Genomic DNA, 17,415 nt, shown 5'->3' with positions numbered 1-17,415 from the left:
AACATTTTAGCATCAACTATTAAAATATTAAGGTTTTAGACTGTGTGTGTGTGTGTGTGTGTGTGTGTACTAGGACAGGGCTTAATACTAAATGTAAAGAGTCCGAATCCACATAGGGCACATGAGTCATGTGGCTCTACCTCTCAGGGGAATGGAATTCATGAAATACAAGACTTAGGTTAGCATGTGGAGTGAATGATCCAAGTTGAACCTTTTGGGTTCCTTTCCTTCTGTATCAAAAACTGTGTCTATAACTTCTAAAAGTTAGTTGAAATTTTTAAGTTTGAATTTTATCTTGAAATGGCAAGATATAAGCACATCTTGCCTACCTTCATCCCATGGGAAGATTACATTTTATGATCAAGGGAATTAGATGTTTCAGAAATCATGAGCTAAGGTACGCTTGCAGCAGTTTAAAATTAGAAGAACAGCAGGCCGTGGAACATTTTTTCCTTGAAGCACTAAGGCGAACAAATACACGCGAACCTAAGTAACTCTCAGCCGCAGAGACTGACTGCGCGGCCTGCGGATTTCAGCTCCTTCCGTTTTCATCTGTCCGCTTGTGACCTGCCTTCGGCCGCTCTGTGCATTTTTCAGCGTCTCTTCCGAGGCCGAATAGCAGCAGACTTAGGTTAAACTCCAGCTAATTTTGTCTTTGCTTCTCCCGCTAGGGGTTGTAGTGAGATTGCTTTTGAGAATTTGGAAGCCAGCAGCACACAGCAGATGAGTGCAGAAACATGCAGAGGCACCTTCCAGGGGAAATGGCAGCAACAGGACCGTATTCTGCCTCTGAGAGGGTGACCTTCGGGAAGGAGTCTGTGGCCCGCCGGCACAGAACAAGCAGCTCCTCGAGGCCATGCCCAAGCAAGCCCTGGGGTCCCACACGGCCATCGGAGGGCCCGGTGTTCCCGCAGCCCTGTGCTCCCTGGAGGGGGCCTTCACGGTTCTGAGGGTCTGCGGTCATCATTCAAACTGCAAAGCTGTCCATTTTAATTTCTATGACAAATAGGCAAACTTCTGATCATTTTCTCGTGTGGCTTGCCAACAGGGTAAAGAATAAACTGAAGGCATCATCTGATCTGTGTGACAGTTATACTTTCCACTGTACATTGATGGATGGATTTATTTTTTTAACATCAGTCATACTGTTGGTGAGAATTTGCTGCCCAAGTCGGTGAAAGTCAGACCTAACCTAGAACATTGATGAGTGTCAGTTTCTGAGCCTGCAAGTTTACCGTGACTGAGTTCTATTTATGCAGAGACATCTCTGTGTGGTACAATGTCCAGGGGAAAATGTCTTGAACTTTCACAGGAGGAAGAAAATTTGAAACCAACTCTTAAAATGAGTTTTTCCAGAATTATTCATCGTATTCCAGGTGCATTTGCTGTCTGAAGACATTATGACCAGTTTAGATGGTACTCTGACGTAAGTCCTTGGTCCTTTTGTGTTATGAAAGATCAACTATATCCCTATGATTAGTATGTTTTCAAGAAAATTCAATCTGAAACCGAATAGTTTGATTCTTTAATTTTCATTTGGTTCTAATATAGTGAGGAAATTGGACTTTTCAGGATGCTAAAACCTATAGACAGATATTCTCTGGGGACATGTGGACATTTACTCTACTTTCTCCCTGGGGACAAGGATGTGGCCTTGTTAATGCTGAATCTGGTTCAAAACCAGGAGAGCCTAATCGTGTTTCCCTTTAAACAGAAGATGATAAATTCTGTAGGTAAATTCTTCAAGAAAGGGCTGGAAACTGTGAATATGAAAGGGAAGTGTGGCAGCAAAACGTGCCCCTTCCTGAGCCACCAAGACTTAGGGTGAACAGGGCCACAGGTACTTGGCGCGCTCACAGAGGACCCTGGGAAGAAGCGAGACGGAGCCGCGGCGCGCGGTGTGACCTTTCTGCCGCAGATTCGCGTCTGCGGGTTCGGGAATCTACGTGGGGACTCAGCCCAGCACCACACTGTCTCCGTGCCACGTTCTCTCCCTGGTCCTCCTGAGCTGCACGGGAAGCCTGTGTCCCTCTGGTGAGAATTAGCGCCCACTAGACTGCTTTCTCTTCACAGGGCTAGTTATGTAGTGTTATCTAACCTTTACGCTCAATGTCTGGATGTCATATTTTGGACTTTTAAATTAGAAAAATATCAAAATGCAAGACCTTTCCTTGAAAATACATTGATTCTAGTTCAATGAAATGGGTACAGACAGCGTTTGCTGTGAAAAGACAACTAGGAAAGATGAGGCCCCCAAACTCCATCTACTATTAAGTTTTATGCCCCAAGAAGATCATTTTGGGGTACACCTAGAAAGAAAAATGACAAGTTCTTCATAAATAAATTATATTTAAAATTTGACAACAAATATAAAACCATACCCATTTTTTAAAAAAAATTTAGAAATCTAATTAGCATTCAGCAAGCAGAAGACTGAATTTTCTCTAATTTTTGCAATGCTTCAAACAAATTTTTAACAGCGTCTGTTAGACTTCTAAGCTTGGGGTGATCGGAGGGGGAGGGAAGGAAACCCAGGCCCAAGTGACGCGTCACATGCAGCACACTACGAGGGGGACGGAAGCCGGCAAGGAGTCCCAGGCGTCTGAGGCCCTCACTAAACTTCTGTGCCAGAGCTCACATTCCTGCGGGGAGAGAAGAAATGCACCTACCTCTGCTGTTTGTGAGGCTTAATCAGTGCATATTTGTAAAGCACTTTGAAATCCTCGGATGAAAAGTGCTGCATAGGTGAAAAGTATTATCATTATTTAATAAAATTAGATAAAAGCAACACAAGTCTTTTTCTTCTGTGAATTTCCCAAGTCAGCAAAATGAATGCGGAGTAAATAATGAATATATTACTGTATGCTACAAAATAAATTCAAGCCAAGTTCTCTCTTCATCGGCTCACAGAATCTTTGACTCAGAAACATTTTCAGAAATAACCTAGTCTACACATCCATCCACAGCAGCCTTGACAGGTCTCACCCGCTCTTGTCAGAACCCCTCCGGAAAGGGGGTGCTCACTGCGGGGTGGAGGCAGTCATGCCGGCACGGCACATCAAACTGTTAGAAAGTTCTCTGTCACACTGATCTGGGACCCGCTCCTATTAGTCCAATATGACTGTTTTACAACCTTCATTAAATCGGTCCTCGTGGCATGGTCTCTAAAATCTTTACCGGCTCATTTGCTCTCTAAAATAACTTCGACTTTCTCAGTATTTTTCTTAAAATGAAGAAGGTGACAATTAAGTGCTACTTAGGACGTGGTCTGAAACCAGCACAGAATATGAGATTCTATTTCTGACTCTACCAGTGTGGGCTACGCCTGCGTTGATCCTCAGTGTTTTAAGACATCACTACCACCAAGTGGCTTATACTGAACGTACATATGTGTATGACTGCGTGTGCATACACACACAGACACGCGGACTTTTCCCGTATAACCACCAAGGGTTTCTTCTTTTTACTTTGGGTCTTTCCTCAGGGATTCTATTCTACGTGAGACAAAGGCCTTTACAACCCTGACTCTTACTAACTATGTGGCTCCGAGGCCCGTCGGGCAGCGCCCAAGGCGGGAAGGGCTCTGAGGCTATCAAGTGAAAGCCAGCATGCGCTCTCTCCGCAGGAAGCGTCCCAGGATACCATAGAACTGTATGAAATGATAATACTTCTCCAGAATAACTCACTTTTTCTGAATTACTCCAATATATTAATCACAGAATCAGAATCAGTATGTGTATCTTCCTTTCTAGGTGGATTACAAATTGATACAAGAGTGATTTCGGCTCACGCATGATTTGTCATGGAAAATTTAGGTCTATGTAATAGTGATCCTTTGTCTGTCTGTCCATCCAAACAGTACATGAGTTCCTATAATGTGTTTAGTATATAGTGTTGAGAGTCCTTTAAAAAAAAAAAAAAGAAAAAGATGTGCTTCTAGGAAGGCAATAATAAATAAGACATGGCCCCTGACCATAGATTGGAGGCAACTAATATGGAACGAAATTCGAATCATCATATGAGGTTGTATTATCCTAGTCCATAGGATAGACGGCCACTGATCCAATACAACGTGAAAGTGTATTAGAGGTTATGCACAAATTGTTATGGAAGAATCCTGGGGGCTAGAGAGTCTTTCTAAAAAATACTTTGATTTTAATACATCTGTCACTACCTAACATTATATTTTTATTTGTCTTTATTTCCTATCATAATGCAAGCACCATGAGGGGAGGGGCCGTGTTATTCATCGTTATATCACAAGCACCTAGCACTGTATCTGATGAGGAGTGGGCATTCAACAAGTGATTGACTACATGGGTGGAAGACTCTCAAAGGACAGGTAGGACTTCACAGGTGGAGAGAGAGAATTCCCAATAGCATGGGAACCTGAGCAAGAGAGAGAAAGGGCTGAAGAAGAGCAAATGATTTCTTACGGTTACAGTCTTGGGTTTACGATGTAAGCAAGGGGCAGGAGATAAACCTGAAAGGGAGGTTAGGGCTAGATTTTTAAAGTTCTGTATATTCCAGGCTAAGAACTATATACTTTCGGAGAGTTGTCAATGGTTTTTAAGAAGGGGAACGACTTACTTCTGTGCGTTAGAAGGATAATTGTGATAATAAAGGGCGCTGAGAGGCAAAAGCATGGGGAACACTTAAGACCATATTATGACTATCCATCTGTGAAGTAATGAGAGCCTGCAGAGGCCCTGGCAGAAAAAGCAATGATCGAATAAGCTACATTTCATGAAAAAAAAAAAAAAAAATCCTATCGTTTTCTTTTAAAATGGATTTTTTTTTTTTTTTTTAGTTATACATTAACTATTTGGGAACTGAGAATAAAGAGAAAAAAATCAAAGTTGGTTAAAAATTTTAGAAGTTATAGTTACAACTAGGAATGGAACGACGTTTGGCCCTTTAATAGGGACTATGCTTCATCAAATAACTAAGAGGCTGTATGTAGTTTTCCATGCAGATAAAATCACACTGCATAAGTCATTTGCTTCTGTCTTTGACATGAAGGGCTGGACTATTCTGGCATAAGAGACCATTTTTTCTTGATATTCTTATACGTAGTCACAAGAAAAGTGTCGCTCGAATGAGATAATGTCTATAAAGTTATACATATTTGTATAGTGATGTATTATATAAATCGAGATCTAAATGTCTGTGATTTATAGACCAGCCACTAGATGGAGAGCTTGTCTTATCACTGAGTATCATGTACCCCAGTTTTAGAGCAAGCCTTCTCAAATTTAAACTTCTCTGCATATTTAACATCGATAGAATGTGGTTTTCCACTGCTTTCTCATATAATCGATGTCTTCATTTTATAAATGTGAAATAATTTACTTAGAGCTAAATAGGAATATCTCATTCATATGCAAAAAGCTTGTGACCGTGGGGCCTACGAAAATGCTAGAAGATACTGTATTATAAACTGAAAGACATAATATACATGCATGTTACAAGCACCACAGCTTCACTGAACCTGTCGATAACATCTCATTCGTACACATTTATATGTAATAAACATATGTTTGCTCAAAGGTGTCACCCATGGCTTTGGACATAAGCCTTTGTATTAGTGAGAAAATGAGCAGCGAAGCAGCCTTTCAATGAGTTTCGCCAATAAAATCAAGTCCAGCTGTCATTTTCCATTTAGTTTTCCTTTACTTTTATATGCGTAATCATTACTTTTTCTTTTATTTTGAAATGAAATGGCTAAAGAACACTGGAAAAATCACATTTTTAGTGAAATCAAACTAATATTTTCCTCGAAATCAAGGACAAATGATATGAGTAGTAAGAGGCTGTATTTAAAGCACTCATGTGGAATTTATTTTTAAAATCCTTTTCTAAAAAGACATCTGTCAGTTCGAAGGGGAAAACCACCACCACGGGGACAGATCCTTTCAATTTCGTCACTGCGCTGAGATGCTCAGATGGAACCGACGTGTGCTGATGACGGGGAAGCGCGTGTGAGACAGTCGCGGATCCAAGTGGCAAAGGCGACCCACGTCGCTGACGCCCGCGCAATGCCACTCATTGCACATCTCAATCTGCTGTGTGACCTATCTCCAGAGTCTACTTAATTACATTTTTATGTGGACATGTTATAGTTGATACTTTTTCATATTATATTATCGTTGCATTAAGTTTTCTATTCTTTTTTATTTTTTTATATTTCATAGCCTCATTGAGATTTTTCTATTAACTCTAGTTCTTGGCCATCCTAACTCGTACTATTGCATCTGATCATTCTTCATGATAGCCCTTTCTTCACGAGCTCTGTAAATTTTTGTGTTCAAATTCAGGTTTAATTTTTTACTTTATTTTATTGTTTTGCCTGTCTGTTGGCCCTTGTGCTTGGAAAGATTTCTATGGAGAGGTTCTGTATTTGTTTATGGTATTTTGCTGGACTTGGGAGTTCCCACACGAGATTTACAGTGGGAATTCTGAATCCACTTGTACGTGTGCAGTGAGACTGTGATTTGTTTCTTGGGCCACAAGTTTTGGCCACTTCTCTGGGCCAGTAAATTAAAATTACCTGGTCCCCTTTTCAACTGATGAGAAAAAGGCAGCCATATGAAGTTCCATACTTGATATAGGGAGTTCAGTCCCATCTCCCTATACTACATAACTTACAGCTAGTTCAGTGTTCTTGCAAGTGATTCTTTTTCGTGCGTGCGTATGTGTCACTGCGGAAGTTTACTAGCTTTGTGAATTTTTGTGAATTTGGCCATAAATTACAAATATTTTTGACTACCTTTTCTACAGAGTTATATGGTAAGGGCCTTCCAAGTGAGCTCAGTCTACCATCTTGCTGGAAGTCCCTTCCATTTTACTCTTATTATCTTCTTTCTCTGCATATTCAAGGAAAAAAATATAATCCTATTCCTATGACTCAATGACTTGGAGAGAACAATGACTTGAAGAGAACAATGACTTGAAATAAAAAACTACGGCTATTAGAATATATTTTCTTTTTTCTTATTTGCAGCAATTACCAGAAAAAATACTCTAATAGGTGCCTAGTGGAGGCTGTCAGATGTGGTTATCAAGCTGATGAGACTATTACTCAAATCTATAATGGTCTCAAACGTTGTACAGCAATCCATTAACGAAAGTGTGCCATCCGGCCATCTTTAACTTACATTTCTTCAGTTAAGCCCAAGGACTTCTTGAAATCGGCAGTCCTGCACTATCAAGCAATGGCTCATTTCACACCACCAATGTGAGGGGAACTTGCTGAGCTGCCTAAGCAACCCCTAGGTCAATATACTGAGTCATTAGCACCTCCTTTGAATAATTGTTTGTCTGTTACTGGTTCAACATTTATATAATCTGTCATAATACCTTTTAAGGTACAAAAATTACTGCTATAGGCTTAGAGTAGAGAACATACTGTAAGTAGCAATGTTTTCACAGTGACAGTTTAACAGTACTGTCTGGCACTGAGTGAGTTAAAGCCTGAACACCACAGCTAATTACTATGTAATGCTAACCCTAGTTGCTGGTTCATTTTGAGACTCTTTAAAATATGAACTGTGTATTTTACCCCTATGCACTCTCTTAATGATTTGTTTTTTTAGACTGAAATCACTTCCAGCCATCAGTTATACTCTTGGTCTCTACATGTGCACTTCTCCAAGCACAAATATTTCTTTTTCCTATTGGTCTGCCAGCCCTGTCAGAGCAAATTTCACTTTAAACTAAATGCTATGATACTTAAAACCTCTTGGATTACTCAGGCTGCTAGTGTGATCTATGACCTTCCAAGAATGACAGCTGAACTTTCCAATTTGCTTATGCTGCTCAGGGAACTAGAAAGCACATGCCGAGCAGGAAAACGTTTCTGACGCTGAGCAGAGAGGGCAGTCCTTGCTGGAGGTGGGAGCAGGAGACCATTAAGCACTGAAAAATACTAATAAGAAACGAAACGAAGCTAAACATGCTGTAAAGTCTAAGACTCGAAGCATAATTCAAAAGTTAATGATAGTGCTAAAAGCTTTTTAGTCCAGTTAAAATATGAACAACGGCCTCCAGTTACTGTAAGTTAAGCACCAACTAGAATGTTAAAATGATAATGCACTATCAAAATGAACAAGTTTAAGAGATGGAATACACTCTAAAATAAAATCACCGTGAGTACTATACAAATGGACTAACTCAACTAACTCCCCATCTTTCTTTGTGAAACAGAAGTCTGACACACGGACATAACCAACAAGGTCATATGGTTAGCTAGCGTGCACGCCATCCTACTGGCAAATCGGTCTCCCATAAATGAAGCATTAGTGTCACGCTTCTGTTAAAACCTTGTCTCCAAGTCCTTAAACGATAGTTTGGGAAAATTGTGATATAGTTTTGAAACTTTTCACTTTTACTACCATACATATGAAGTGGATAAATGTTTGCTATAAAAAATTTCGAAAGTCTTATCAAATATATGAAGCTTCATGAAAAGTTTCCAATTCATGTCATGTCTACTTACTTATTTACTTGTCTCAATCCTTTTTAGGCTAAATAACCTACAAATTCCCTTTGGCTGATAAAAATCAAGTGGTGGTTGATAAGTAAAGTCTATTTTTTTTTTTTTAGCTAAATCAAGCTAAATAATATTTTTCTAAAAAATAAGGGTATGAGTATAGATAATAGAAACTATATTTAAACAAATTAAAAGTGTATGATTTTAATAGCTAGGCACAGAAATTTGAAAATTTGATTCTAAGTTTACAATATTATCAAATATACAACAAAAAGGCATTTCCTTGCATTATATTTTAAAACCTCTACGTTGGACAGTGTTATATAAATACTTTCAGCCACTAAATCAGTAATTTCGGTAATCAGTACAGGTCAGATAAATATTTCAAAGTTATCTGGTGTCCTCTAAAGCATTTAGGATCTCGGTACACTGTCTAATATACCAACATTGCATTTAGCATTAGAAGAGTAGGTTCTAAAGCAGATCTCCACTCTCTAAATTTTATAAGCTTTCTTGGTCTTTGAGAATATATTTGTTATATTAAGGATCTATTTGAAAAAAAAAAAAAAATCATCTACTTAGGCCTAAGGCTGACTTCAGGCTGCAAAGGTGTGAACAGGGTTAGGTCATCCTGGCCAAGCAGACTGCAGTCGTCTGCGATGAAACGAGTTATTTCTGTGTCGCCTTCACAGAATGGGCACACTGTGGGCGCACACCGAATTCAGTGTAGACTGCAACGCAGAAGCACATGCCCTATTACCATATTTTAAAGTTATTATTTTCAAAGCAACATACGGAAACATGACTTTTTTTTTTTTTATCACTGACACATGTAGGCATTTTTCTCCTTTGATTTAAGGACAATTATGTTTACTAAATTCAGCAAAACTAACAAGTATGAACTTATCAACAACTCCTGAATTTTTTAAAGAGGGGTGCAATGACCTCAAAACCAGGATATTTGCATGCGATGTCTCCACTGATGTAAATTGTTTCCATTTCTATCTGTGACTTTGTCACGATTTCTTTTTGTAAAATAAGAATAACGGCTACCCCTTCCCACCGGTCTCTGCCCCCACGTCATCATCTCTAAGTCCCCTGCAGGAACGCGCAGAGACTCGCACACTCCTCGTCAGGACGTGTGGAAATGAGAGCGCCTTCCCTAAGAACACTTCCCAAGCTCTGGCCCCTGTCCCCTGCGCCGACAGTGAAGGGAGCCTGGGTCACACCTGGCGGGCGTCTTCCAGGTGCTACCTGCACGGACAGGGCTCCCGTGCAATTCACAGGCGCCGTGCCCACCGCGCGACTGGCTGCTGCTGCCGGAAACGACGCCAGGGCCGGTCCCGCCTTCCCCTAGCCCCGGGGGACCACGCGGTCGAACCCTCCACGCTGCCACGGCTGATGGAGACGACACAACATGTGCAGCGACGAAAACCACTGGCGAAGTCTCTCTACGTGCTGCTTGGCCTTATTGTATATTCAGTGAGTCTATTCTGAAAGGAGTAAATCCAGGTAAGGTTTCCAGTTACTTTGCACACTGCGCATTGCTGTACTCAGGTTTGCTGCATGGCGCGGGCTTCTCCTTAAAAGGGCACAGGCCACGGATGTGCTGGGGCGGGGTGGGGGGGGGAGGGAGGGCGGGGTTTCATTGTGTGATGTTCCTGAATTATAAGCACAGCTGGGCGACTCCAAGGAGCCCTCTCTAGGGAGATGGGAACACACCACCCGCTGTTGAGGTTACAGGCAGAGCTGGGTTTTAGGCAGTTTTTCAAACTAGCACATAGGTACCTTGACCCTTGGTCAAGGGTCCACTGTACATGGTTTTCCAACTGCTTGTCCAGCGCAGTCCAAAGTGAGCTGTCCAAGGCCCAACTCTGGAGCTGGGAATCGGCAGGCGCGGCGGGCGACTGGAGTTACGCGTGGTGTTCCCGCGGCCCTCAGACGCTGCCCTGAGTCCCCACGCGGGATGAGGAAAGGTCACAAACTGATTTATCGTAAATGACCACGGGGCCCGCCTGCTGGTGGCAAACTGCACCTCCCTCCCGAGACTCTGGGGAAAGGCAAGTTGCAACTGTCAGAAATTACAATCCTTTCTTTTTGCCGTTAGTGTAGACAAAGAAAGAGTTAAATTATAATAGTCCAATATTTATAAACTCCTTAAAACGCAGAAGCCTTTTAAAAAAATGTTTCTGAGGCTTTTAAGAATTCCTGTTTACTTACCACCTCAAAAGACATCTCAGCATGGAGTCTGAACACCCATGTATATAGAGCTTTATGGGATTTCTTGTATCGACTTCAAAAGATGCGATTTTTAAGTTACAATTGCAATTAAAAAAATGGACTTGCCTAACTATGCTCACAGAAGCCCCCTCCCTTCCTTTCACATTCGAGGGGCTCTAAATTAGCCACTCAATACTGTCCACACAAATCTGGATTCCTGTTTAAGATGGCTTTGCCTTTTAAATTCTGACAGGCCAATATATGAGTGCCTTGTTTTTGGCTAGAAAAACCTGAAATGGAAAGAGTTTCTGAAAAAGTGGGATGTATCAACTTTAGATAAAGCTAAACAACAACAAAAACTTAAAAATATAAATGTATATTACATGAGATAGAATGCTGACTTATGTCTACAAAAGAGAAGATACTTCGGAAATCACTAATTATGCTCCTGTTTATAAGTCCATCCAAGACTTTAACTTTAATGTTTAACTGAATCAGAGGGCACGAGAAAGCATTTGTTGATCATGCCTCGCTAGTGCGGCATGAGACCACAGAAATAGGTAGCTCCGACATAAAAACCAACATAGACATACAAAGATTTTATAGTAATCAAAAATTAACTTTAATAATAGATACATAAAGTTTAGAAAATTACTAATCATTTTTCTCAAATATCGAAACAAGTAGCATTTGAAATTAGAGTCTACTACAGAGAGCCATACTTGTCCCTTGGAAATAAGTCTGCATTCCATTTCACTGATGGGGGCACTAACGAGCCATGAGATTACCCAGTGACCTGGGCTACTACTGAAAGGCTGCGAGCTGGCCCAAAACTCCTAAAGGTAAAATCTACAGAATTATGGTCCATAATTAACCCCCTTAATAAACTTTGTCATCTAAAACTCTCCCAATTAAGAGTATTGAGAATTCATCAATAGCTCTGATGTTGGTATTAAAACAAGTTCAAAGACTTTCGTCACTTGTTCCCTTGGGAATACCAATCGATCGATCAATCAATCAATCTTCCTGCCTACCTAGCTACCTACCTGAAATGAAAGGTCTCTACTCAGTAGACCTTTACCCATGAGATGGAAGACATCGAAAATCAACAATTACAATAAACTCGATAAATCAGCTTTCCTCAAATCTCACAATTATTCAAATTATGTTTTGTAGGACACAGATGTTTCTAGAGAGGCATTATCTCTACTAGAAAGCCACAATCTGCTGCCAACTGGACTAATCTTGCTGAAGAGCCCGTTACAACGAAATAACTAAATCCTAGTGAATCACCAGACCACTGAAGCGCCGTGTTGTATTAAACAGCTTATACAACTCAGGAGGTTGCATTTCAATAACAACGCGAATCTTTTTCAAATATTGCACTGCTTGGCATAAAATGCAAAAAATCTAAATCTATAAATCTATTTACATTTTTAATCTAAGAAAATTTGTCACAGGATCTTAAAATTTTTTTTTAAATTTTATCTTTTTTCAGCTTTGAGACATAATTCACATATAACATTGTTGCTGGGTTGCCTGATTTTTTTTTTTTCTATAAGAAAATACTAAAGGTATAATTTTTTGTAATGGAAGTAAGCTAAAGAATGCTAACACTCCAAGTAGCATACTCCTTAAAAAAGTGTTTATTATTTAAGACAGTGTGGCATTCTTTTCCAAAGATGGTTAGTTTTTTGTGCTCTTAAGCTTAAGGACGATTCAGAAATGTGAACACACACAAACACATGTACACACATGCATACACACAAGCATGTGCACACTCACACACACACACTTAGCCAAGGTGTGGGAATGACATAAAAGTGGGATCGTGGAAGTCCCAAGACTGACACTGTATTTAGTATTAATTTCTAAATTTCCTTTCTAAGCTTAATAATACTATTGCCCTTAAATATTAAAAAAAAAATAAAGTTGAAACAAAGAATAAGATACTTCAAGTCATCTCAAAAAATTATATTTTAACCCTGCACTATAAGCTTCTCAAGGGCAGATGTGTTGTTTCTTACTATCTCTAGAGCCCACCCTAGTGCCTGTCAATTAAAAAGGTTACTGAACCAAGGAAATTTTAAGTGTTAAAAGAAAACATACGCACATCCTTACCTTGATTATATCTTTACTTTACAGTCTGTAAAGTTAATTTCATTTGTCATCACTGAAACTTCAAAAGTTAAAAGTATCTTTTGGAAACTGCAATCTCTAACAGCCTATATGCTACATTTCTGATTTATTGGTTACTCACAGGTCATTACTTAAGACCGAATAATAGTAAAAGAACAAGATCAAAGAAACCCTCTATTCATTTTCAGTATAATGTAGAATATGTTTCTACAGAATGTAGGATATTTGATAATAAAAACTTATATAAAACTTGTTAATACTGGGACATTAAAAGTTTCTTTTCCCAATAAACTTTAAAAATATTTTGATAGAGAATGCTTATATTCAGCATAGATGAGTACTTCCCAGAATACTCAATTAGATATGTAGTAGTATACCTGTGTGCTAAGAATTCCCTAATCTAAACCATGAAGGCAGGCACCTTCATCTGTATAAAATATTGCAATTTAAAAGACAGTATTGATCTTATATAGGTTATTAAAAATGTTCTCATGTAGTGTAGGTTCCTACCAACAATTTTATTTTACAAGCATACAATGCTAAATATATACATATATATCTTATGTATTTAATAAATATTTTGCATTGTATATTTGAAAGGATGATACTGAAATAGTAAAGATTAAGTATAAAATTAAGACATTGTAAAAAAAAGTTCACACTGAAAATAAAACACAGCATGGGCAGTGGAGGAAGGCGTGTGCGCGTCCTGGCACTGGCCCTCACAAGGCAGCTCCTGAACAAGCTTCTGTTGAGGGCCCAGTGTGTGCCAGGCGCTGCAGATGCAGCTGTGAATAAGACAAAGTGCTTGCTCTTCCGGAGACTATATTCTTATGGAAGGAGGTAGGCAAGCAAGTGAACCCGAAATAAGTGGTCAGGATGCTAAAACAGAGAGTGATCAGGGGATAGGTGGGAAAGAGCTTCTTTGAAAGTTTTGTCAGGAAGAGTCCGAGGAAGTAATACTTGAGCTGAGACTTGAAAGACAAGAATAAGCCAGTCACTCAAAAGTCAGAAGAACATTCGACGTGAACACAAAGGCGCTGAAGTGAGGAAGAACCGGTGCGTGTCTGAGGGACGGGGTGGGCCCGGAGTGGATGCGACCAGCAAGCGGCTGGCACGTGTGTGGGAGGTGAGGCTGGCAGCAGGGGTGGGGGGCGGGGTGCAGACGCCCCGGGCTCCGCGGACCACGGCGAGGAGTCGGCATCTCATCGTGAGAGCGTGGGAAGCCACTGAAGGTGGATGGGACACATGATCTGATTTATACTTTAAAAAGACCAGGACATACACCCAAAACCTATATAATTTGATTAACTAATGTCACCTCGATAAATTTAATAATAACAATAAAAAGACCATGATGGGTACTGTGAAAATAAATGGGTTGCGAGGGAAGGTAAGTGCAGAAAAGCAGCAGGACTATTAATGAACAGTCACGGCGGCAGACAAGGGTGGACGTGGAAACGGCCGAGTCTGGCGGTGTCTAGAAAGGAAAACCAGCAGGCCGCAGCGACGGTTTGCGCGGGGCAGCGGCGGCGCTGGGGAAAGGCAGCCACGTCGTCGATGGCTTGGACTAGCAAATGGTGGTGACAGTTACTGAGACGGAGGCCGGGGGAGGAATCCGCCTGCGTGCGGGGCATCAAACGTTAGTCTGACGATTTTATTAAACATTCCATCGGATGCGTTCATATGGATGGATATGTTAGGTAGTGAGAGGCATAAGGCTCAGGTCGGGAGGTCTGTTAAAAACACACGCTTGCAGACAGTATCTGAAGCCACAGATGTGAATGAAACCCTCTAGGCCAGCGGTCCCCAGCCTTTCTGGCACCAGGAACCAGCGGTCCTAAGGGCATCTCATGCCTGATGACCTGAGGCGGTGATGCCGGCCAGTGCGGGGAGCGGCTGCAAATACAGATGAAGCTTTGCCCGCCCGCGGCCCAGCTCCTGTGCGGCCCGCTTCCTGACAGGCCACAACTGGTACTGGTCCACCGCCGGGGCTGGGGCCCCTGCTCGAGGTGGGGGGTGTGGTGCGGGTACTGAGCAGGGTGGAAGCCACTGAAGGAGAAAGGAGGGCTGTCCCGCAGAGAGCACGGGGAAGGATGGCGAGGGGCTTGGGCGGGAGCAGGAAAACGGGGCGACCTGGGAGCTGACAGCAGGGAGCTCCAAACAGCGGGGCCTGGGCAGCGCGCCAAAGAGAGTCAAGATGAGGAAGGCCCGTGGGTTCCGGCGACATGAAGATCGCCGCGGTTCCCACGCGCCCGGAGAAACCGAGGCGTGAACAGGAAGGCAGCCTGAGAAGTCTGTTGGACCAGGGTGCGACGCAGGCAGTGGCCGGGACGTGACGAGGGGACAGAGACGGGTTAGCTCTGGGCAGTCCAGTTCTGCTCACATGCTGGCAGAAACGGCCGGGCGTAAAGGGTGGGGGTTCGGAGCAAAACTGACCGACTGGACTTTGACAAAAGGACACGTCCTTCATTGCAGAAGGGAGGAAGGTGGGCCAAGGGAAGAGCAGAGGCCGGGAGGGGGAAGGTAACCCCCGCCGCTGCTTAACTCCATACGCTTCAGTTTTCTTAAGAATGATGGCTCCTTCCCCCCAAGCTGTGGTGAGGATTTAATTAGACGGGGATGTCACAAATAGCAATAAGCTGCCGCCTGGTACTCAGTACATATATCACTATAAATGCCATCATTATCATTAATCAACACATCTCAGATTGTAGACAGATTTGAAACCATTTTAGAGAATAACATTTCAAATAATGGAATTAGAATATAGATTAAGTCAGTATGACATTAAAGTCTGCATTATTTCTAATTCTTTTCAGTAATTTCATTTAAAACTGGACTGGACTGTCCATATTCCAGAAACAAACTTTGTTGAGCAATTTCACTTATGGTTTTTTAATCTCATTTTTTAAAAAGAATAAGAACAAAAACTTTAAAATTAATGTTTATATTGTACAGAAATTTTCTGTGGACTTTCGAATCCAGAATTTGGGATACATCATGAACTAATGGTCTGATGCAGATTTAAAGTTGCAGAAAAACAAAGAAGCAAACTACAAAACAGCCACCCCCTGACAGAGTCTAAAACTCTGTTTTTAGCCTCCATTGTTTTCTTTTTTTCCATATGCAAACTATGATGCTACAGTTTAAGTGCACACAGGCTTATCTGAAAATACAATAATTCTAAGAGTACAAGCTACAATTTTAAAGTTCAACATCACTACGTTATACCTAATACACCTTCTAAAAAGGCCTAGGGGTAGGGCCGCACCTCTCTCTTTTAAAGTTTTCGAATCTCTCCTTTCTCATCTTTTTTTCTTAGTGGGATAAGTCACTGCACTTTCCCAAGTGGACGCTCTATTTTATCAGGAGATCTGACTTTACTGCCCCCAATTTAGAAAGAAATAGTATTCTAAGTTGCAATACATTTTTAGTGATTGTTTTTATGATAGTTATCCAAATCAATGAATGGGTATTAAACACTATTGTTTTATATCCAACATTTTGATTTTTATGAGAAGAGAAATGATTTCTTCTGTGGGATCAAATGGCTGTAAAGTAACAGTAAATGTGACTTCAGTGGTGAGAAACTAGAAACTGGTTTCTTTCTTTTATATATTTTATATTAACCTATATAAATATCAATGAAATCTATTTATCAATGGCTATCATCTAAAATGGTCTTCTAAGAGTAAATTTCTTGACAGAGGTAAGTTAGATTTCAGTTGCCAAACACAAAATAAGGGAGTAAAAAAAGATAAAAGATATAAATGAAAAATAAATTTTATAACATATAGTAACCTAATCAAATAGTTAATGCCTCAACCAAGAGGTTTCATTGTAGCAAAAAAAAAAAAAAAGATTTTATTGTTTCAGCATGAAGATGAGTATGTTTAATAATATATAAAATAGTTTGCTTAAATGTGACTTTAAATGTCCATTGATTTATTCAACAGATTTATAATACACCCAATACGTATAAGGATCCATTTGATAAGATGGTTTAATGGATGTTTATAACAATGCTATTTTTACTTTAAGAATAGCTCTTACAATGTAGAGATCGAGTTTTCTGAAATCCTTTAAATTCCATTAAATATTAAGGAATATTCTCTTCAATCAAAAGTTAGAAATAATGTTCTGATTTATTACATGCCAAGTACAAATTTATGTTGTAACTGAACATACAACATAACCAAAGAAATAACAAACTCTTATTTGAGGAGGAAGCAAGCCTTGGGATTTCTAAAGACCCGATTTGAGTCTTAGTGGTAAGTAACACAGCGTGCGCTCGGCCCCTCACCCCACCTCCAAAGACACAGGCACAGCCTGCCTCCTCTTCTCAGTTTGTTAACGTTCTAAATCTTTCTCCCAGGTTTGGCCTTGCAACCACTTACTTGATAAAGTAGGTCACTTAAAAAGAAAGAAAGCCCAATAAAATGAATTACAAAGACAACAAGATTAAACTGATTGCACTGTTTTCATACATTGTAGTTGAAATTCTGCAAAGACGCAGTTGGCTGTGGTTTGGCATTTAACAGCATGCGATCAGTGAGGAGGAG

At 40.5% G+C, this 17,415-nt stretch overlaps 1 protein-coding gene across 6 annotated transcripts in view; it reads right to left on the bottom strand.

Annotated features, from left to right (window-relative positions):
• KIFAP3 (kinesin associated protein 3) overlaps positions 1 to 17,415 on the bottom strand; it is a 124,377-nt gene that overhangs the window by 2,514 nt on the left and 104,448 nt on the right. For 2 of the 6 annotated variants that reach the window (XM_016148628.2, XM_036234675.1), the window contains exon 20: positions 2,670 to 2,737. The exons of the other annotated variants lie outside the window; for them this stretch is intronic. In XM_016148628.2, coding sequence (XP_016004114.1) covers positions 2,692 to 2,737 — 46 coding nt within the window. In that variant the 3' untranslated portion in view covers positions 2,670 to 2,691. The remainder of the gene's footprint in view (positions 1 to 2,669; positions 2,738 to 17,415) is intronic. 6 annotated transcript variants of the gene reach the window in all.

Source organism: Rousettus aegyptiacus, unplaced genomic scaffold (assembly GCF_014176215.1).
Source record: "Rousettus aegyptiacus isolate mRouAeg1 unplaced genomic scaffold, mRouAeg1.p scaffold_m13_p_17, whole genome shotgun sequence".
NCBI classification, from domain to species: Eukaryota; Metazoa; Chordata; class Mammalia; order Chiroptera; family Pteropodidae; genus Rousettus; species Rousettus aegyptiacus.
This window is presented reverse-complemented; position numbering and strand designations above follow the sequence as displayed.